This window comes from Coccinella septempunctata, chromosome 5 (assembly GCF_907165205.1).
Source record: "Coccinella septempunctata chromosome 5, icCocSept1.1, whole genome shotgun sequence".
Taxonomy (NCBI): Eukaryota; Metazoa; Arthropoda; class Insecta; order Coleoptera; family Coccinellidae; genus Coccinella; species Coccinella septempunctata.
In genome coordinates, this window is record NC_058193.1 from 18586744 (window position 1) to 18610026 (window position 23283).

Consider the following 23283-nt stretch of genomic DNA (forward strand, 5'->3'; position numbering starts at 1 on the left):
TGGGTAAAACTCAGATATGTGGATCTCAGAACACTCAACCTATTTTTTGCTTTGAAATGTGGGGATAAAATATATATGGTTTCCATTTGTAAAAATCGACTTATTACGTGAACAAAAAAGTACCTCTAATAATATTTTAACTTGCTATGTAGAGCAATGAATCATAATTTTAATATATAGCCAGACCTCAAAGGTGCATTGATATATCTATATATAGTAGATGAAGCAAAAATGTTTACGCTTTCATGATTCCATACTGTTTACATGACAAATAATCTGCCCATAGCAAAAAACAAATAATAAAGTATGATCATCTTATACTCACAAAAGATAATATTTTTATTCCAGGTGTAAATATATCCACATTGTACAGTTCTTTATCAGAAATTAAATTCACTATGAACTCAACTGCAGATAACACACACAGAAACAGTGTCAATATGAATTTCGATACATTCAACCAGTTCCAAGGTATATCCTTGTTTTTGCTATTTAATATATAGGACACTTCTAGAAATGAAAAACTCCATAAAAATACACAGGGAATCCATAGTAAAACTGTTCTTTCAAAACAAACTGTTAAGTCTGGATCTGTTGTATTCCATGATAAAGATGTATCCTGAAAATAAATTCGAAGTTAACTGAAATGAATAGTGAGGTTGAATCTAACACCTGTAGACTAGAGACTAGTCCTTTAAAACTTTATTCTTTTGTGGATATCTCCAACTTACTCAGATTCTTAAATTGATTTTTTCTGCATACATCATTTTTTAGCAGAATATCATTTCATATGAGATGGAAGATAGAACAGACACATAATATACTCATTTTAGTTTAGTAAGGATTAATTTTACTATGTTGAATGGCACTTGAAAAGTTACGGAATTTAATAAAAAGAAATAATGAAACATTCATTACACATGTTTTCATACATAAATTATTCATGAAATGAGAAAATAGTGCTAAAAAAATATAAAAAAATCTGAGTATACATTGAATTGAGAATATAACCTCAAATGCATGAAGGGTAATTACCAGGTAGGAAGACGTGAAAACTTGAATGATTTGAGAAAATGTAACTTACCCAAAATTTTGAACCGCAAAATCTATCCAGCACTGATGAATTTAAAGTCATCTTTCAATTTCCAAATAACTTTCCGACGAGCATTAAACTCGCCCACTACGTGAAGGCTGAAGGTTTCGGATTCGCTCACTGATGCAATACGCAAGTCAATCAGTTATCATTCAATAAGGAAAATTGGCTCCTAAAAGAATAATACAATATTATGCAATAGTAGCAGTGGGATGATTTATTCCATTAATCATATCATATTTAAAGGGTTCTGTTGTGTACATAAATCCTATTTATGGGGTGCCATTGAAATCCGAGCTCTTTCGCTTCATATTTGTAGTTTTTACTTCATAAACTTTCAGATCAACTGCAGGAAAGAGGAACCTCTTTGACTGCAAGATTCCCTTTTTTGGCAAAAATGACTAGAAACAAACTAGCATGAAGTTTTAAAATAAAGAGAATAAACATATTAAAGTCCTATAACAGGTTTCCTGGCCTCACAGACAACCGATACCGGTAAGCTGAAGAAAAAATATGTATATCCATATTATTCCAAATCCAAAGAGTATCAACTTGTTGCTGTTTGTTTTAACTGAAGGTTTTTTTTGAGTATGTATGTATTAATAAAGGTTAAAGTTCATGACGACTGGAAACTGGAACAGATACCATAGGTATCTGTTAGTTAGGTATTCTGTATTAACAGACTCTCTGCCTAAGAACTCCTTGAACTCAATTACTATAATTAATCTTTCAAATCCTATCAAATTAATTGGGAATTAAATCGTTCGTTCTGCTAGAGGGGACAGAGGGGTAGACACTTTAGTGAAGGTGTGAAGGAGGAGCCTCCTTGTTGGTTTTCGGTTTCTCGACTTGGTGGTCGAAATTAGATGCGACAGGCTGACAGAAACATGTAGTGCACAGGTTGTCCCAAATTCGATGTCCAGTGAGCATAGACAAAGCCAGTGAGGGAATCTCGGAAACTAGAAAAGCTAGAGCAAAACCGATGACACGTTTCCCGGTTTCCATGCAAGCTCTTTTTCAGAAAACAAAGAATAGTGAAGACCGTAGCCTCCTACGATCCTTCGTTTTTGAGTTATTAGCAAAAATTGAGATTTTGACGATTTCAAAAAGTTGAGACACCCTGTACACTAGAATCCATAAGACCTAGACTAGAGCTTGTTTTGCTAGCGAAACAAAAATAGGTTGTCTATGGAAACCGTAGATATATCTACCAAAGATTATAGAGATTATTAACTCTTTAATCTTTGATATCTACGATGGTACAATGTACAGAAGAGATTTCTCTACCCTCCATACTCCTACGTCCCCAACCCAACCTAGACCGGTCCAGCCTAGAGACAATTCACAATTCAAACCAAAGATATTACCAAATATTACACACCTTAATATGTACAGGCTGTGCGTCCTGAATATTGAGGGCCACACAAAATGGCGCCGATTGACTCTTTTTACGAGGACCCTATGACTGCAGTAGGATCTATTTTAGTTTGTTTCGAGTCCAGACACATGTTTTTTGTCGCACTACCCCCTTATTTAAACCATCCTACCCCCGACCGTTAAAAACGGCCAAATTATGTTTATAGAAAAGTTGATTAAGAGTATTAATGCTTGCAGGAAAGTTTTTTTCGATATTTCTATGTGTTAGTTTTAGAATTCAACTAATATTGTTAGGTCGTTCACCTTTTTTAACTGATACATCGAAATATCGAAATTACGAAATTGTTGCTTGTTGTTGATATACTAATTTCATCTTGACCCCTCTCTATTTATCCTACACCTTCATTAACGCAAAATTTTTGCATAACGAAAAGATGTGTGTCACATATCAATATTTAGATCGGAATAAAAACAATTTCAAGGTTCAACTATTGGAATTCACCAACTTGTAATATCTTTGATTGAGACAAAGAGCGGTAAAGGCTCAGCAAATAATAATATCCAGCTGTTTAATGCATTCAATTTTTGGGAATTAATCAACAAAGTTTTGTGTGTATATTTTTACGCAGGTACAGAATCAAATACTGATCAAATTAATAATAGAAGGTGCTCCAAAGTGACATATTTTCTAACAGTGATAACAAAGCGGAAGTTAATCTCTGAGAAGAGTTGACGTAACGTAGACCAAAAACTAAAAAGTGAGACGTCTTGTGGAGGCCATTGGATGAATACCAAGAATAAAGAAAAAGATAAATCTTTGTTTTGACATAGTCATTTTAATTTTTGACGTTGACGGTTGACGGGTTAACTTCTCTCTGGTTGTTGTTGACAAACATACTCATACATGTTATTATTATAAACGCACGAGCATAACAGGGATTGATTTTTGTGATATAGACAGTGATTGTAATAATATTTATAGTGATGCCATCCAATTCAATTTTCCTGGAAGTTGATTCATCCATAAAAGAAAATCAATTAAAATTAGTCGTGAGTAGTCAAGGAATGTTATAATGCTTTTTAGATTTTAATACTGATTGCTGTTTCAGGATAATGAAAGCAATGAAAATTTCCAGAAGCTGTTTTCAGAAAATGATCCTGAATTTCCATCGAAATATATTCAACCATACCCAGGTATGTACTTGTTGCTGATTTCGAGGTTATTGAACCTTTTACAGTTCACAGTAGAGTAATAATAATAAAACTCCCTCTTCCCACTTTTGTTATCGCATTTCTTTTGGAAAATAGTCCCAGCAGACACAATTTTGCCTCTTGTTTCTGGACGACTTCGACTTAGAGTTTTGCCATATACTATGGAAAGTACCATTGCGCTCATTGACTACAAAAATGTGTGCATTTATAACCATACAATTCATCAATCAAATGATGTCCTGTCATATATGTTTAAATATCTACAGCGGGTGTCGAAATTTTGATAGCCTGATCATTGGTTTGGCAGTCATGTGAATTCCCGAATAAAATACATAACTTTATTTTTTGATTCCAGAATAAATTGTTATTTATGGTTAATGTAACAGATTTATTACTGAATGTTACATTAACAGGGGGTTTTAGAAAAATTTGATTGTCCTATCAACAGTTCTGTGGATTCCATAATGAAATCACTGAACTTTTTCATTCCTGATTGAATCGACGAAGTAGCAAAAAAGACTTATATAAATCATAATTTGATGTAAAAATTATATTTTGAATGTATACAAGTGAATTATCAATTGAAGACAAATCTATGTTGAATTGTCAAGAGTTGATTCCCTGATCTAGCTTTGTGAAACTGAGCAAATTTTAAATTATGTATATGTTATATAAACCCATAGACTAATAATTAACATGGACTTTGTCTGTGATAGAGAGGTCGGTTGGGGTATGATCCGTATATACACTTTGATTTCTTCGGTTAGTAAGTGGCCAGTCCGTATATGTCGAATTCCTGACAATTCAGTGCAATATCTGTCAGCAGAGTAACTGTACTAATCACTCTGGTAACTCTTTGTAACCAAATGTGTATATATGGACTATTGAGACTATGGTCCGTATATACACTTTGGTTTCGTTAGTAAGTAAGTGGCTGGTCCATATATGTCGAATTCGTGACACTTTGGTACAATATCTGTCACCAGAGTAACCGTTCTGATGACTCTGGTAACTCTAGGTAACCAAAGGTGTATATACGGACCACACCCTTGGTTGAATAAGAGATAGTGTTTGTGGGTAAGGTGACAAAAGGTTATGGAACACTCTAGAACTCAAGGGGTTTCTAAATTCTGCTTGTTTTTATTGTACATGATTTATGAGAAAAAATACGGTTTTAGCTTTTTTCAGAACTAATAAACACATCATAATGCCCATTTACCTACCTCCAGTGCCAGAAATATTATCCAATGAATGGTCATAATATGTAAGGTATTCTAACGATGAAATACAATTCAATTTCACAAGTTGAAAATTCCAAAGAATTAAACAACAGAAATACTTACTTCCATAGTCAATGAAACAGATGTATCAATATATGAATATATTTACTCTCAATGCATAATATTTTTTAGACCCACATGATCCAAGTTCATGGGGAAATTTTCCATAACAACTTTCCAACAAGTTTCCGAGATAGCAAACAGGAATTCCTCAACATGCCTTAGAAATAAATAATATCAAAGAATATGTGAGTTTCATTGAAGAATAAATACCATAGATTAAATAGATGGATCATAAGCTATTTTCCAGACTGTTCATTTTTCAAATTATTCCCACTCCAAATAACCACCAATGAAATGAATTTTCGCTTGTTTTCCCCTCCAGATCGCTTCTAAAATTTCTAAGACGGCGTGTGTATTTGTAATTGTCAAAATATTATTTCAATCATTCACGTCGTAATATTTTGGAAAATAAGCAGCGATGTGCCGTAAAAACGTGTGTTTGAAATAAAAGTGCAATTTATACACGAAAGAGGAAAGCGATTTATTTATTCTGGTAAGTTTTTGATATTTTATTCTTGTTTGAGTTCACGACTTTATGAAATCAGGGGAGGGAGTTAGGGCACGCCAGGGTCGAATTAAGTTTGAATCCCATCTAATGATGGGATTGAAATGTTGAGTTTATACAATCAAATAATTGATTTCAATTTTAGATTTCCCAGAAATGAAACCAGACGACAGCAGTGGAGAGTTGCACTGGGTCTTGAAAACAATTCACACTTCTCTTGTAATTTATACTCCAGACTTTAGTATAATGAGAGTAATCGACTTTTACCGTAAATTTGAAAAAAGATGCCATCCCGAGTGAGGTAAGATAGGTAGTTTACCACTTATTTAACTCGCTTTATTGTCTGATTATCACTTTCTTTGGAATTTTGCAAGTGATTTCTGACTACTTCTGAACTTGAAAATAATAGTAGATTTTTTCTTATTATATAATGCTTTTTAGTATAAACATTCTTCCTGGTTTCGAGATGAACAGTATAACGCGATATTAATTGCTTCAATAATGTTGTAATTATAGCCAATACTGTGCCAAACCTGTTATCAGTACTGGAGTTTTTGAGGAAAATGGAAGGAAAATGGGAACAATATCAAGAAACACGAATGCCAGTTCAGGATTTGCAGAAATGAAAGCTTCTTGTAGTTCAAGGATAAAACAAGTGAGGTACATACCTACCCAGGGAGGTATACAAAATTCCTTATAAATTACTATGGCAAATAGAACTCGTCTTAGGAATGAAAATCCATAAAAATGAGCTGAGGTCATATTTGGAACTTTTTGTGAAAATCAAAAAAGTTTCCTTTATTTCTAAAATGTATTTCAATGTAAAAATTATGCTACTACTGTAATTATGATTACAATAATGACCATTCAATTATAGCTCGGATATTCCCATTATTTTTATGATTTATTAAATGAAAATGTCTGTTATCAGGATACCTCATATTTCGAAGTAAAACTTCAGTTGAAAAATTGTTGCAGGAGACAAGCGGAGAACAGAAATTAAAAAACAGCTAATTGACGTCAAAAAACCGATTCAAGATAACGAGTGAGTCGTCAGTACTTCAAGAAAAAAGTTGCTGCCCTACAAGCAGTTCCTAATTCATTGGAAAAAAAAATTCAAGATGAAAGCTTAGAAAGCTTTGCTTAAAAGTTACATTATTATTGAGTTAGAGCTTACAGTTTCGTAAAATAACTCTTGATTATTATGCACTTCAACACCAAAAAGCACTTTCGAGGTGGTATAAAAATTTGAAAGGGGAAGCAGGTTGTTGAACTAGGTATTTGAGTTGCTGAAAAACACTGCTCTTTAGTTTATATGCAATATAACTTAATTCAATTTAAAACTGCCCGTAAAAAAATATTGATTCTTCATCTAGAATTGAGGGATTCTTTTATGAGTTACTGTATACAATAAGAAATAATTTCCTATTTCACAATCATTGGTTCATGTTTACAGTATTACATTACTGTTTCATTCCGCAAAATCTGTACGGAAGACTTGAGGATTTCTTCAATGAACAAACTCTTTTAGATTCTCATTATACAAATTCCATAAACTTCAGCTGCTTCCACTTCTATTGATTTGAGAATTTACCATTCTAAAGGGAATTTTTTCATGAAAGTAATTTTTGGTTTTCAGTTAATGCTTAGTGAATAAAATTTCAAATAATCTGTATGTAGGTTAGGGTCATATTGACTATTATTTGTGTATGGTAACATTGTATTCAAAATAAATTCTTTTTTACATCAGTTGTTTTGGTATTACATATTAGTTCTACATCCCTTTGATTAGTTGTCATAAGAAAAATACTCGAAATCTTTGCAATGAAAATTGAAACATATTTCCATTCGATATAAAATTATTGCCGACTACCTGAAATATTCACAGTGTGACTAGTTCTGAATCCGCCCCTGTCCAGTTCCCCCACCCAAGATATCCAAATTCACATTTATGGCAGTATTTCGTGAACGCGTTTTTGTCGAGATGCTCTATCTCCTGTTTTATTAATCTATGATAAATACAATGAGAATAATAAATACTCAAACATTCTATGTATCAAGACCTTGTTGTCAAAGTCTGCATCACATATTTGTTTATATCCATCATAGAATTTTGGCATTGGCCACATGGACTTGGTTCATCTCTTTCTTATTTGATTAAAACGCACAAACCCTTCTCTCTCTAATACATCCAACCTCTCGATATACTGAAAAATCACGTGATAGTCCATGTATTATAATTCTAAAAACCAAACGTTGAGCCACTTTTTGACTAATATCAACAATTTATTTAATTATTTTTTTTTATCATTCTACAACTCTAAAATTTAACCCACACATACTTAATTAATAAATCTACAGAACATATTTTCAGCTATGGTCATAGGGTTCAATGTGCAGTTATTAACATAGATGAAAAATAAAAAAATAATACTAATTTTCTCCTACGCCACCTTTATTTCAGAATATCTTATGATAGTACAATTTAGATATAGTAAATGTTTAGAACGCAATTCTTATTGTTTTGTTCTACATTGACATGTGGGGATAAAAATATTGTTTGCATTTGAAAAAATCGATTTTCTTGAAATCCAACTTTGACTGTCTTGTTGGAACCTCCTGTATATCAGAACATTGTTAATGTCCCCCATAAAAAAAACATTGAATGTCTTTCCGGCAACCAATTTCTTAAATTATATCTGAGATTGGGTATTTAGACTCCTGTGAAATAAACAGTATCCTACTAGGCTTCATCTGTTGATTTTTTTTCCAAAAACGACGAATAACTGGAAAACAACCCGATATAGCAATAGGCCGTAATAAATAAAAATTATGATTTAATTATATAGTTGGAGAAACTAATAGTTGGGATGCCCAAGAGAGAAATTCGGGATATACTCGAGCTTTTCAGATTATTATCTTGGACAATCAATTCGCAGGCCGAAGTGCACTTCGGCACGAAATTTACCATTCGCAATAATCTTGGAACCAAATACTCAAATGAATAAAAAATGTAATTGATCAAAACATAAGCATCAGCATCATCTATAGCCGGCATGAAATTCCTTGCCGAAGTGATAGTTTGCAACTTACAAGAAATTTTGTCTTGAATTTCATTGTGAATGGTAACGGAGAACGCTATCTGCTAGGCTTCCGTGCCGAAGTGCACTTCGGTACGTGAATTGATTGTGAATGTAGCTGTACACATCCCTGAGCGCGGTGCCTTTTTTCCTTATTTTCAAGCTAATGATTCAAGAATAACGGAATAAATATAATCTGACATCTTCAGAAAGCCGAAACAATAAAAATTGGCCATAAAGATCGCAAAAATCTGTTTTTTTTTTCAATTATCTCCTCTCCTGGGCTTCAAACTGTTTTCGCATTTATGATGGAAGTTGAAGAGCATAACATTTTCTACAAATATTGTCCGAAGCAATTTTTTTACGTGCAAACGTTTTTGAGGATATATGGCGATGAATGTACATTAGACTGGGTTTCTACCCTGCCTTGGCCTTTCGCATGTGTGGCTAAGCTCCTCGCCCTCATCACCCTCTAACTCGAAAACGGTTAAAGCTGCATTCACAATTCACTTCGCTGGTCGAAGTTCACTTCGGCACGGATGTTAAGCAGATGGCGTTCTCTGTTTCTAAAGATATTACTGTGTAATATTTATGTCTGTTTCCATTCCTAATGAAATTCAAGTCCAGTTACGAATGGTAACAGAGAACGCCATCTGCTTAACTTCCGTACCAAAGTGCACTTCGGCCCGCGAAGTGAATTGTGAATGCAGCTTAAGAGTATGTAAAATTGCTTCAGACAAATGTTATAAAGAATTTAATTATCTACAACTTTCATAATGAATACAGAAACGATTAGAGGTACAGGAAGATATTTTGAAAAAATGCAATTGTTATCATCTTCAAACTGTCATATTGAGAAACCCCCCCTAATTAGTGTCAACACGTCTGAAACACCGGGATTAACTATCCGTATGAAAATCTGACACGCTCCAGTATGTAGAAGTAACGATTTTTTTTGCATTGTCAAAGGACCGCTGTGGCCTTGCGTCACCTCCAAATTGTCAGTCTCTTGAAAAGTAGCTTCATTTTGGTCTAAATAACATATCCTCTAAAAAACTAACACGCTCGAAAAAAATTTGTTTTTTACATTTTCAGCTCTCCGAACGGCCAGCCTCACCACGCAAACTGTCAGATAAACATGAATTTATTATCAGAGACACGTAGGGCATATACACTATATTAATCTGACACACTCGAGTATGTATGTATACCTGACGATTTTTTTCACATCTTTGAAAACGTGTAGACTCTCCCCACCGCTGAAAGTGCAACCATCAAGAACCTTTCTACCATCTAATCTTCAAAATCCACTTGGTCTCCACGACGCTCGAGTAAATCCCGATTCAGCATCGTGGGCATCCCAACTATAAAAAATTAGCTTCATGGTCAAGGTGAACTCAAAATTAAAATTTTTTTAAGCGAATTTCGTCAAATATAATCCAAACGGCGGTGCTTTGGAATTATGTTTTCCAATTGCTTATTATAGCTAACTAACGGAGTTCTACTGAGTGTTCAAGCGCTCAAGACAAGGAATGTCAAGTCCCCACGCTTTTTTTGAGTTTTTTGAGAACGGACTCTACAGTCCATTCAAGAATTTTTGGCATCTCGGGTGGATATGGAAAATTGAATTTAAGTTAAGATTTTGTATTGCGAATGAACATTGACCTTTAGAACTATTATAGGTGAATCTATGCACTGACCGAAGATAATATTTATGTTTTAATAATTTAATTGAACGAATTGTGAACAAAATTTGTATCAATTTTGAATTCCTTGAATTTGAAAATTTCTTCCTTTCAAATACTTTTCTAGGTTATTAAAATATAATATATTCCAGTTCTGGGATTGAAACCAATTTTGTGATCAGACATTAAACTACGTCTGGACTTTTAAGGCCACTGGAATGGGATGTCAATGATTCTTGAATGGACTATACCAAAATCGAATTCAATCTTCAATCAGACCAATCACTTTCGTTCGTTCATTCAAACACCAACGAGATATAAAGCCCGTTTGTAACAGCCGAGATTTCTCTGGAGAATTCTCTACCAAATTTTGGTAAGAAAACGGCAGAGATTATTTTGTATGCAACTGAACAGTGAATTCTACCGAGAGTGCGTATGTAACGGTGAAGAATTCACGGCGCATGAATTCTCGAGTAAATTCCCTAGAGAATTCTTGGCTGTTGCAAACGGGCTTGATAAAATTCGTCCGCTATTTTGAATTGATTAATTTTGACGAAAAAAGTGCAATCATAGACCAGAAAACATAAGTACATACAGGATACCGCCGATACCGGTCAAGTCAATAAAAGCGTGTTAAAAAGAAAACCCGCAAAGAGGTAAAATATTATCAGGTTCTTTTTAACCACAATTGCGGTAGAGTCATCACATCAGGTAGGATAGATAATATCATCAGAAAGTTAAGACAGAGCCCTAGCCCCTAGGTGGTACGTTTGTTTCGTGTACGAAATATGATATGTTCTCGAGAGCTTGAATGATGATGTTAAAATCGAATAATTAAGAAGTATGCTGTTTATGGCGTGAATCAAAAAGTAAATAATTTCCTACATCAAATTGATCACTTGGTTCTATGAGAAATAATAACCGCTTGAAAATATTCACCCGAAGGCGAGGATAATTTTTATAAAAATACATCAGTTTCTACGAATGAAGATGTTTTTACTAGGTGGCCTCGAGAAGATTTGAAGGGAATTCGCGAGGTCGCCAGAATATTACATTCTTTATATCAAATTGTGTTCATCAATTTATGATGTCATTGAATGCCAGTTAACAGGAAGTAGTGTGAATTTTATGAAACTTGAATTATGTGTCTAATGTTGATTGAAATTCCATTTTGCATATTATCAATTAACAGAATGGTATTTACGAATAATCACTTATGGAAGTGAAAATATTGAATATCAATTATAAAATCAGTTCTACGAATAGTTAGTTCATTGAAATATCAATCATTATGAATTGGGAAAGGAGTATGAATGAAAAGTACTCAATAGAAATCGTACTCAACAGAAAACTTCTTGTGATAAATTCCTAAATATAAATTAAAGTCCATGCATTATCTATTAGAGGCGATCCAGAAATTTTCACATTTGCAGACTGTTCTAGCATTGGGCTAAAGGTTTTTACTTACTTACGGAAAAATACAAAATATAAAATTAGAATTGCTCAATGATTCGTTCGAGCCAAAATAGGTAGCAAAGAGTAATCTCAGTAATCTGTATCTCGTGCAAATATATTAACACTTCCGTAAATATTCTGTTTAATTCTTCAATTTTAATCCTTCAAAATAATGGGATCAGAATCGTCGATCGCCAGTTGTAGTAATAGTTGTCGGAGGGTGCCTGCTTTTTTCAATTTGTATTGGGTTACATCCAGTTGTTTTCAATTGTTTTTGAGTAGAAAACTGAACGGTGGATGAACGATTATTTTGCATTCGTTTTTGTAGTCCATCCAAAAAATATAACATCCCATAAAGTCTTGAAAGTCCAGAAGCAGCTTGATTTTTGGTCACAAAAGATCTCCAGTCTGTATCACTGTAGTCACAGAACTGAAATATGTGTCCTATATATTTTAACTTAAGAAATACTCGAATTCAGAACAAATTAATCAGCATTCAAAATCGATACAATTATTTTTTCATGTACATAAACAGTACAAAATCCAGAATATTTTCGGTCAGTGCATAGACTTACATCGAAGAGGAAGGTTAATAAATATTAATATGGACTATAAGCAAAGGCTTATAGTCCATTCAAGAATGATTGACATCTCGGGAGCCTATGGGAAATCGTACCTATTTATGTTGGTAATAGTTAAGATTTTGTGGTGCTGAATTCAGGTTATTGGTTGTTGGTATTGTGAATAAACAGTGATCTGACCTATTATATCTGAATTTTGTACTGCTGTTTACATTACTTTACTGTTCTTTCTTCAATCGTTCAATTTGGAAACATAATTGTATAAATTTTGAATGCTGATTAATATGCTCTGAATTTGAATATTTCTTCTTTTCACATAGTTTTCTAGGTTAGATTTATATATTCCAGTTCAGTGATGGAAACTACGGAAATTATTGAAGATATAACTCTGAAACTATTAGGCGGTTTTTTTCACGAACTTAACTGGCTCCTTCGGACCTTAAACCTACCCTGAAATATTCAAGCGCCCCCCTCTATTTCTTATTGATGTGTTCTCCATCAATAGACCAAGTTGAAGAGTGTTTTCGACTCAAAATACGAAAACAGACATTTGGCAAAATAAAAAGGCTCTCGTTCCTAGGACGAAAAATTTTTTTTTATGTACCTATACTCCTTTGGAAATTTCAGTATAAGATTCCCCAATAAAAATTTTGCGTCAGATACATCCACAAGATGAAAAAACTTGCAACCTATTCAATTGATTCAATTTGTTTTTAGAGATTCGTCGGTTAGGTTCTTCAGGCAGAAAGATATATATCTGAAGGTGTTCAATTCTTGAACCAATATATTTTTAACCAACGAAAAGTTGGGTTTCCGATCAAATCAATTTATTGTTCATGCTCAATATCAATCTATGAATCACTGACCTGAAAGGATGTTGCCAAATAGTGCAGCTATTGTATTTATACTCTCCTAATTTTCCACATTACCGGTGTTTTTATTCAAATTCGCCGGTGTGCGGAGCACTAGCATCTACTGATTCACAGAATCAATGATCAATACACATTGATCGAGGACAACTCACTATTCACTCTCTGGCCATCACACACAGATTAATTTGTTGTCATGTACATATTATATTTTTGCCGGTTAGAAATCTTACTACGGTCAACTGGTTACTACACACATACCGAATTTGCTTTTACCTTCAGGTTACAGGTACCACGAACGGGATAGGTTAATAGAAGACGAGCTAACTATCCTATAGTAATTTCACATTTGCAGAGTCATTCATTGTTGCCAAACAGATTATTTGTTTTTGTTGAGATAAGTGATGCGGCGAAATCGAAGGAAGTAATCGATGGGTTTCATCCAATTATGCAATATGCTGTTTCTCTTATAATTTATAATAGTGAACTGTTATTGAGTAGGTGCGCTTTGAACGTGAAGGATTCATGGTTAATAACCGTGTCATGTGAAAATCTAGATCGAATATTATAGACTGCTAGAATTATTTTTGTTGATTAACTTCGGTCCCTTATAATGGGATTAACACAGTAAATACTCATACTAACACCGCAAATCTTCAAAAGCATTCAATTTAGGACCCATTGATATTTTTGTTCATGGAGTTCTGTACATTTGCAAGTACCTACCACATCTGATTTTAATGTTTTAATATGATTTTGGTTGTTCATTCATTCGAACAGGGCAAAAATCGAATACCTATAGAGCGGTCTATTTATGCAAGAAATATAAATTCGTTGTAAAAATCATAGTGTACTAGAAAAAATTTTGGATCTTCCGAAATTGGAAAGATCAACTTCGCTCCTCATTATGGGATTCGAAATAAAATCTAAAGTAGTAATTTCAACCCTGTTTACGAGATTCCATAAGAGGAGATGAAATCCGTCCTTACAAGTTCTCCAGATCAAAAATCTCTTTGAATGTTCTTTTTAAACATATTTTGAACATCAACGCTGAATTCTTAACCCTTTTTTAATTGTTGAGACGATTTTTTCTTCGAATCTGATGAGCAAGTTTTCTAAGTTCTGGAAATCTGTCGGAATATAATTCTTCGGTACACTGCGGCTATATGCACCTGATTTCAAAACTCTCATTTTTTTATTGGTACCTATTTCCGATTTTGTTTCAAACTTGTGAATAAGCGTTGCTTCAACTGTAAATGAGTATCGGATCGATAAACATAAAGTACTACTGACCTGATACTTCTCTCCAGTTAATAATGGTACTAATCGATATCCTTACATAATAAGCGTTGTTTCAAGTTCTGCAAATCTCTCGGAATGTGATTCTACACTAAATCAACAATTTTTACACCAACTTTGGAAACAATATTAATTCTGGCATCCTACTTTCGATTAGTTTTTTCGAATATTATAAATAGAAGTGAATTTTACCTTTAGGTAAACTACACCATTTCCTGGTGCTATTCAGAAAGGGTAAACTAATTCACATCACCTGTATTCCCACTTAGTCAAGTTTATTCCATAAAATATCAAATGTAATTCGGATTGGGCGATTGAATTTCAGAAATGGTAATTTAAAATTCAGTTTAGTCACACTTCCAGAATTTGTCAATTGTATTATAAAAAACATCGATCGTAATTCAGAATGAAATCGATTGTTTTATCGTTTTATTCGTAAACTTTTTATAGTTTTCATAAAACACTGATATCTTAACGCTGCTTAAGCACAATCATCTTCAAAGATTGTGTGCTTATCCTGGTCAATAATGTTCGTTTTCACTTAAATTTTAATCTTTGTCCATACCTATTTCATTAACTGAAAACACCTGGAAATAGTGTAAAATCTGAATAACATGATTTTCCCTACACTACACGTCTAGTTAGTAGTTACAGGGTAAAGGTGAGAACCCAGTGCAAATAATATGAGTCAGTTTCTAATTCAATAATGGCTTTCCAATTCAGTCTTGGTACGTTCTGCTAATTGAAAATCTCTCGAAATGTGGTTTTATAAAATAGTACAATATTTACTTTATGTATAATTTTAAGGAAACACCAAGAAGCCAATGTTTCAAATTTACAGCGTTTATTTCGGATTAAGTCTTTGGAGTTTAGCATCGAAGAAGAATTTTAACTCGCTTTCTTTAAATTGAAAAAAAAAAAACACCGAAAAAGCCATCGATCATCTTATAACAAGATGTTTCGACCTCATCCGAGGGCGCTTCAAGATTTTCAAATTACAACATATGTATATTATTTATGGCTTCAGTCGAGTCTACGTAGAGTTATCGAAGAAAATGCCATTTTGAACTGCTTGATTATTCTTTGACTTGCGAAGTTTATTTAGATGACTGCTTAATTTTTTTATATATGAGCCGGTCAGAGGAAAAGTGGTATAAGTCACAAATTCCGATTTTTGAGTTATACCGATATTTGGGTACCAAAGGCATTGATAGGTATGGAAAATTTTGTTAAGAGGAAAAACATAACTCTGTCAAAACGACGATTTGACTCATACCACTCATAAGAAGAATAATATGCAACCTTTGGTACCCAAATATCGGTATAACTCAAAAATTGGAATTTGTGACTTATACCACTTTTCCTCTGACCGGCTCATATAATAGGATCGAAAAAAACAATGAAAAATATAGCTTGTAATTTGAAAATCTCGAGTTTTGATTAATTCGATTTGTACAACTTGATGATCTTCTCACTTCTAATAGAAACCTTGTTCATTTTAAGTCCAAACATCAAACAGTGTTATAATACTACATACACATTATGGATAAATTTTAAATGGTACAGACCTTATCAGCAGAAATATCAAAAGAAATGTGACTTCCCATTTTCACAATTTTATTTCATGAGAATCCAAATAGCTCAGCAACCATTGAGTCTTTACCCAAGGTGTAATGAAGTAATAATGTTGAAATTGCCGTATTTTATAGAACTATTTTTGCGGGCGGTACAAACAGTACTGCTTTCCATGGCGCTTTGACCGTTTGTTGACAGTGATGCTCTGTTTTTATTCCTCATTTCGAAATCAGGAATCAGTGATCGAAAAATTGGCGATGGGTATATCTAGCTTGAGGTATAATCATATTATTTTTTTCAGGTTTCTGTATTAAGACCAAAGATACTTTGGGGGATAAATTTTTCCTCAATATCTGTCATAGTGATGCCATCCCTATTCCTCCGACGGATATAACGAATTTGAGAGCTGAGGATGTTCTAGAAAAGGATATCACAGAATTTCGTGTACCCATGAGCATAGGAGCACTACATCACGAAAAAGACACAAAGGGAATAGAATGTAGAGCTTGCGATGTTGTGATAAATTCCATATTCTTCAAAAAAATCCAATGTAAGTATATTTTCACAGGGGAAATATTAATTAGAAATTTTCTAATAGGATAGTTTTCTATGGCAGTGTGAAATCGGGACAAAATCTTTTTTCTCATGATTTTGTCTTCACAAGCTTGGGGACTCAACGTGATACGAATGTTTTATCTGAAATTTTTCAATGTTCAGCTCTTCTTGATAATTAATTCTATATCATTGACTTGATTTTAGATGATACAGATTGGAAAAACTTCATATTGACCATCGTTTTTGAAGCACTCAAAGAAAAATATCAGATTGATTGTTTGGAGCAAGATAAAATAATCTTGTCAAACAGAAAGCACCTGGGAACTATTCAAAAACATAAAATTCAAGATCGTGAAATGGCCAATAAAATGGGACTCAGCTATGAAAACCTGAATAAACTAAAAGAAAATGGTCCCAAAATAGAAATGATGTCATCTTCAACTTACGAAGCTAAAGTGCCAACATATCGGTTGTACAAGAAAAAGTGTAAACAAAGTTGCCTTATTGGAGAATTCATGTTTCCGGATGTGGTAAGTGGAATTTTGAAACCATTCTATGTCTATAATAATGTATATTTGCCCAGAACTGGATATTATTGAACACTTTTTCAATTCTGCAAATAGCGCGTAGGTGAAACGTGTAAAAAGTGTTAGTTAAAAAGATGTTTGAAAACATGGTATATGCACTGATTAGATTTTGTTTTTACAATTTTGAAAATATGGGATAACACGTTCAGTTTTCTGTGTGGACAAGTATTGTAAATACGTAATGTGAAATAGATATACAAGTCTGTTCTTCAAATATTCTTCACTATATTGTATAATTCGCCAATCAACCCTATTTTCTTGAATCATATTGAATTACTCTCCTCGGGAATACAATTAATCAATAGAAATTATCTTGAACAAGACTAGTAGGTAATCCTTCGATAGTGTTGAAATATCTGTAGATTTGTTTTTTCAACTAAAATTCAAGCTAACTTTGCAGGTCAAAAACAATTCTCTATTTTGCAAAGTAGAGAATAGACGACTTGTTGATTTAAGTATTTGTTGTAATTAACATTTGAATTACGACTAGAGCTGATATACAAAAATTTATATAATTATATCATCCAATTGCATATATGCAATAAAACATATAATAATATATCATCTACTATGTATTTTCAGTTTTTGTTCTAAAGTATGCATATGGGTACTAAAAGTGCGTAGATTATTCGTAAATTTTATATGGACTCACTTGCAAGTTATATTATATGAATGTGTGTTTGAAAAGAAATATGGAGTAGCTTCCATAATTATAAAGGTCTAGACACGCTACTGACTCAATGTCAATTTAGACGCCCCTGTTTCAAAAAATAACCTACTTCTTTCCAAACAAATAGCAAAATAGAAGTGCGCAAGGCAAGAAAACAACGTTAATTACGCTAACGTACTACGTTATCCATCCGTAAATAGAGAGTTGCAGTGCTGCCATGAACGTAAACGTTATAATTGACATCTACGCATGCTCATTCGTCAGTTTAACGTTAGCGTCAGTGGCCTACGTAAACTAGCCTAGCGCTCTCCCGCGTATACATCGACGTACGTTAACCGAATCTTCAACGAATAGCACCGATGACTTCCGAATGGCCGAATTTTGACTGTTGAATGCAATTCTCGATAATCTCGGTCATTCTTTACATTTCCCGTGTATTTTCTTATAATGAATGAAAGTTATAGGAAATCAGCAGTGATTTTTAAAATTATCAAAAGGAAGTTATAAAACTTTGTTATCAGATTACAAAAAATTGGTGATACCTGAATTCCAACTTTTTCAACCCAACGAGATAAAGGAATATGCATGGCACATTACGGTCGTCTTTTTTCGAGAAACTAATAATGCCATCAACTGCATTACTCTATCTTCTTTTGTTTTCGAGTTATAGGTCAAAATTGAAATTTCAACTTTGGTCATTATCTCCATTTCTGATTAAGCTAGGATGTTGAATGAAGACATTATACAGACTCTTTTTTGATAGCAATCCAGTGGCGTACTATGATTTTTTTCCAACAGGTATATTTGCTGAGCTATAAGATGATGTATTTTTTCTTATGAATAAGTAGTTTAAAATGACTTAGAAAGACTGAGGACGATGTATGATATATTTCTGAAACAGTTAAAAAAAGGCGATTCTTTCTTAGTCATTTTAAACTACTATTTTCATAAGAAAAAACACAACTTTATGTTATAGCTCAGCAAATAAACCTGTTGGAAAAAATCATAGTACGCCACTGGCTTGCTATCAAGTGTCTGTATAATGTCTTAATTTCAACATCCTAACAGAAACGGAGATAATGACCAAAGTTGAAATCGCCCAAATTTCAATTTTGGCCTGTAACTCAAAAACAAAAGAAGATAGAGGAATGCAGTTGATGGCATTATTAGTTTCTCGAAAAAAGACGACATGAATGGTACATTCATTTTTCTCTATATCGTTTGGTTAAAAAGTTATAGTTCAGGTATCACCAATTTCGCCCACCCTGTACATAAGCAAATGGCTGAAACCCCACTGCGATTCTCATGTCTCTAACAGTATCATTTCATTGATAATAAAATACTTCCAAGTTGAAAATTCTCTTTATTATGCATATTATAACTCATTAGAACATCAATATTCCAAATATTTTTCCAGCTGTCGAAGCTCAATATTAGATAAAGGAGAGTTCGGGCAAAGCAAAATCCAAATTTATAGGTTATGTTTAACGTCCGATGTCTCATGATGTCAGCACTTCAACTCAAATTTCATTACAACACTTAAACGTTATTTCTCACATTAACGTTCACGATCAGGCTAAAGTACTGTGCGCACTTCAACTCTCTAATTACGAGATGCGGTAACGTTAATAACGCTTGACGTTACAGATCTTTTCAATATCTATTCCCTGAAGACGGCGAAGGTTTACCGAAACTTCAAATGAAATATCTCAATATGATAGATCATTCATATTATTTCGAAATTATTTGGAAAGCAACATTTTTTTCAAAATATTGCTTCTGGTGCCTCATCTAATAAAATAAACGCACAAATATTGGAGTACCGCACATCCCTAGCAGCATTATTGTAAATACAGTAAAACCCCGATTATCCGTGCTCCAACACATTTATAACATAATATTATGTAGGTACATACTCAAAAGATGAGAAAAAAAGTTCTATATATTGTAAAAGAGATAACGGAACAAAAAATATCAGTAAAAAATTAAATTACACAAAATAAAAAAATAAAGACTAAAGACTATATATAGTCCATTCAAGAATGATTGACATCCCAGTAGGTCTTGAAAGTCCAGACGCAGCTTAAAATCTGATCCCAAAATAGCTTCAATAATTTCTGTAGTTTTAATCACAGAAGTGGAATATATAAATATAACCTAGAAAAGCATTTGAAAAGAAGAAAAATTCAAATTCAGAGCATATTAATAAGTATGCAGAATTGATACAATAATGTTTCCAATTTGAACGAATAAGTTAAGGACATAAACAGCAGCACACAAATCAAATTATCGACGGTCAGTGGCTCAGTACATAGATTTACATATGATAGGTCTCTGTTCATTCACAATACCAACCTTAATTCCGTAACACAAAATCTTAACTTATGGGCTATTACCAACGTAAATTCAATTTTCCATAGCCACCCGAGATGTCAATTATTCTTGAATGGACTATACATAGGTATATATGTTAATTTTCGTGTACGTTAAGCGGATATGTATTTTATGTTGCTTTGCGTTCGAAAGAAAGTCTGTCACCTTTGTAGGTATGTGTTAAAATCCTTTTTGATTGTCTGACGTAGGTATTCTGTATTCTGCGCAAGTTCAAAATGTCGGTAAGGTGCAAATGTTTAGTTGCTCAAAATAATCTAGTAGAACGCTATTTCGACAGAACTTCAAAGATACAATTTCGATGAAGGGAAATCATGGTACGGATAATTCGCAGCCCGGATAATCCGCGCACGGGCAATCGGGGGTCTGTAGCTCTATAATAACTAATAATATTGAGCAAAGTTCTGTTGCGTGCCGCCCACAATAGGGAATACTCCTTCTGACGAAAATTATGTATTTTTTATGAATTATCTTTGAAACGTCACATTTTGAAATAACCATTTCAACCGTTTCCCAAAAAAAACCAGTGAGTACGCGCCTTATGATAGCTGTAAATCAACAGCTGTTATTTTATAAACAAGCCATTGTTCTTTTTATTTTCTAGTGAGCGCTGTTGCCAAATCGTAAACTAGAAATGAAGCGATTTAAATTTTAAAACCTCGTATTTGAAGAATGATTTTGAATAGTTTCCGCGGTGCATTTGAAGAATTCATGAATGAAACTCATAATTATTCAGTTTAAACTTGCGTATGCTGTGATAACCCAAATTGAGGAGAATTCTCCATTGTTGCGAGAATTAATTGTATTACATCTCTGTAAACAGGTTAAGCGTGAGTACAATAATCATTTCTTTTTTTCAGATCTCTGCTGATGAGCTGAAGTTAGATTTGGGAGAGGACAGAATAATTATTGAATGTGAGCAGAAGAATTATTTATTAGATATATTTGTTCCAGTCATTTTAAGGCCTAATACTTCCTGTTCGGTTTTTGATAAAGCTACTAAGGTTCTTACTGTAACCATGCCACTGGTTGGAGGATGAAAGTATTTTATTTTAAATCAATTTTAATTTATTATGTAGTAATTTAGCCATGATATAATTGATGAAAATATGTTGAATTTTAAATTTGAGTTTATAGATAAAAACTCCTTCGTATTGACTGGATTCAATTTGTCAAAGGAAATTTTTTTTTCACGAGTTTCTTTTTAATTCAATTTTTATAATCTGTTTGTATTACAGTGGGTAAATTCAATTGCAATATTACACAATTTTCATCGGTAGTCTATATTGTTCTCAATAAATGAACTAAGAAATATATTTTATACTGATTGATTATGTTTAAATAAAACACTGAAAAACGAATTAGTATTGTGGAAAACATCTTCAGAATGTTCTACTGAATTGAAGCCATATGGTATGTTTCTCAGTCTGGTTGTACATCAAGTTATTCACAAAAACATTTGCACATTTGCAAAAGCATTTTGATTCGAGGTTTCATCAAAAACTTTCCTTTTTCAAAGAGGATCCCATATTTTTCTCAACAACGGTATGTTCCAAAATCACTGTTCTAATTATTATTTATCTTTCTATCAAATAACCCATTATTGGAAATGGTTAGCATCAGGAATCGAAATATTCTAAATTAATTTTCATTGTCTCATTTATGTTTACTTTTCACTAAAGTTTCAACCAAAATGCCATATTTCACAAATGAAGTCAACGCAAATCTTCTTCACAGCTAATATAATCTAATCAAGTTGTTGTGAATAGTACATGGAGAGATGTCATGACTGAAGCAGGTCCTCAGAGATACCATCAGAAGAATAAATGTGTTGAATATCTTGTATAGAATTTTTCACGCAGGAGTGTTACGTCCCTAGATTACTATTTGGGGAAGGATTAAAAAAATGGTATATGCAACTCCCCTTACTTATGAAGAGAAGTGCATACAAACCATCAGAAATGCGTTTAGGTTCGTTTGGAATTATAACCTAGGTTTCAGAGAATGAGGTTCCAGCTGCAAATTTCCATCTTGTCAGAAGTTACTGTGATTTTAAGGGATGGTAACCCTTAAAAAAACAAAGACTTTTTCATCTAGAACACTGGTTCTTAACCGGTGGTCCGCGGACCACTGGTGGTCCCTGGAAGCACCCGAAGTGGTCCGCGAAGCCATCCGACAGGACATAGGGTTGAACCAGACTTAAGAGCACTTATTGATAACAATTATTTTATATTAGTTTTTTAGAAAAATGCCACCAAAACGAAAGTATATTGAAATGGGTTTCTTCAATAGAAAAAATGGGGAGACTAGACCCCAATGCTCTCTCTTTTCATCGACATATTTATGCGAGCAGGGGTTTTCGATTCTACTGGTAATTAAAAACAAGCATCGAAATCGGTTGGATGCCAGTGCCGACATGCCACTTTGGTATTAAGTACCTAGCACTGAACCAAGGATTCATAAATTGCTGAAGAGTATGCAGTGAAAAAAATCGCATTGAAATAATAAAGTAAACTTCGATTTATGCCCCACCTCAAATTTTAATAATTATTTTTTTACAGATAGAATTTTTTATAAGGAATCGAATGGCATTAGTCTCACTCTGCGGAAACTTATAGTTCGGCAGTTATGATTTTTTGAAATTTTTGTAAAGTGCTTTTTCTCGAATTCGACAAAGTGCCTATGTCAGATTTTTTTGCCGATTTTTTCCTGGATGCAAGAGAAGATACAAAATCTATTCGTACAACTATCAATCCCGGCGAACTTTTAATTTGAGAGAAACGATTTTTCGAAAATTTCATCAATATACGTGCTATATCATTATATTATCATGAAGAATTATATTTTCACTTTTCGGTCCTTTAAACTTAAATTTAAATAGCCAAAATGATACTTTTATGTATGAAATTGTTTTTCCACTGTCCTAACTTCACCTCAAAATAATTCAGTTCAATTTTTAGCCAAAATTGATCAATTATTCACATTTCTTTCAGTGAATAACCTCAA

The 23283-nt window shown here is 33.2% G+C and overlaps 2 protein-coding genes across 5 annotated transcripts in view; one reads left to right on the forward strand and one right to left on the reverse strand.

Annotated features, from left to right (window-relative positions):
* The window catches only part of LOC123313699 (multidrug resistance-associated protein 1), a 48766-nt gene extending 35213 nt beyond the window's left edge, over positions 1-13553 (reverse strand). For 2 of the 4 annotated variants that reach the window (XM_044898681.1, XM_044898680.1), the window contains exons 1-3: positions 13198-13552; positions 1085-1265; positions 326-619 (exon numbers count right to left, since the gene is read on the reverse strand). In XM_044898681.1, coding sequence (XP_044754616.1) covers positions 326-619; positions 1085-1135 — 345 coding nt within the window. In that variant the 5' untranslated portion in view covers positions 1136-1265; positions 13198-13552. Of the gene's footprint in view, positions 1-325; positions 620-1084; positions 1266-13197 lie in introns of all 4 variants that reach the window. The other 2 variants (XM_044898682.1, XM_044898679.1) reach the window with 2 other exon arrangements.
* On the forward strand, positions 3336-21638 carry LOC123313701 (PIH1 domain-containing protein 1). Its single transcript, XM_044898684.1, has 5 exons — positions 3336-3520; positions 3580-3664; positions 16376-16624; positions 16834-17159; positions 21138-21638. The coding sequence occupies exons 1-5, from the start codon at positions 3455-3457 to the stop codon at positions 21315-21317; spliced, it is 906 nt and encodes a 301-aa protein (XP_044754619.1). The 5' UTR covers positions 3336-3454; the 3' UTR covers positions 21318-21638.
* The last annotated feature ends 1645 nt before the right edge of the window (positions 21639-23283 follow it).

Coding starts and splice junctions, on each gene's coding strand:
- LOC123313701 (XM_044898684.1), top strand. CDS start 3,455: ATGCCATCCAATTCAATTTTCCTGGAAGTTGATTCATCCATAAAAGAA. Junction 3,521..3,579: donor AAAATCAATTAAAATTAGTC/GTGAGTAGTCAA, acceptor TTGCTGTTTCAG/GATAATGAAAGCAATGAAAA. Junction 3,665..16,375: donor ATATATTCAACCATACCCAG/GTATGTACTTGT, acceptor TATTTTTTTCAG/GTTTCTGTATTAAGACCAAA.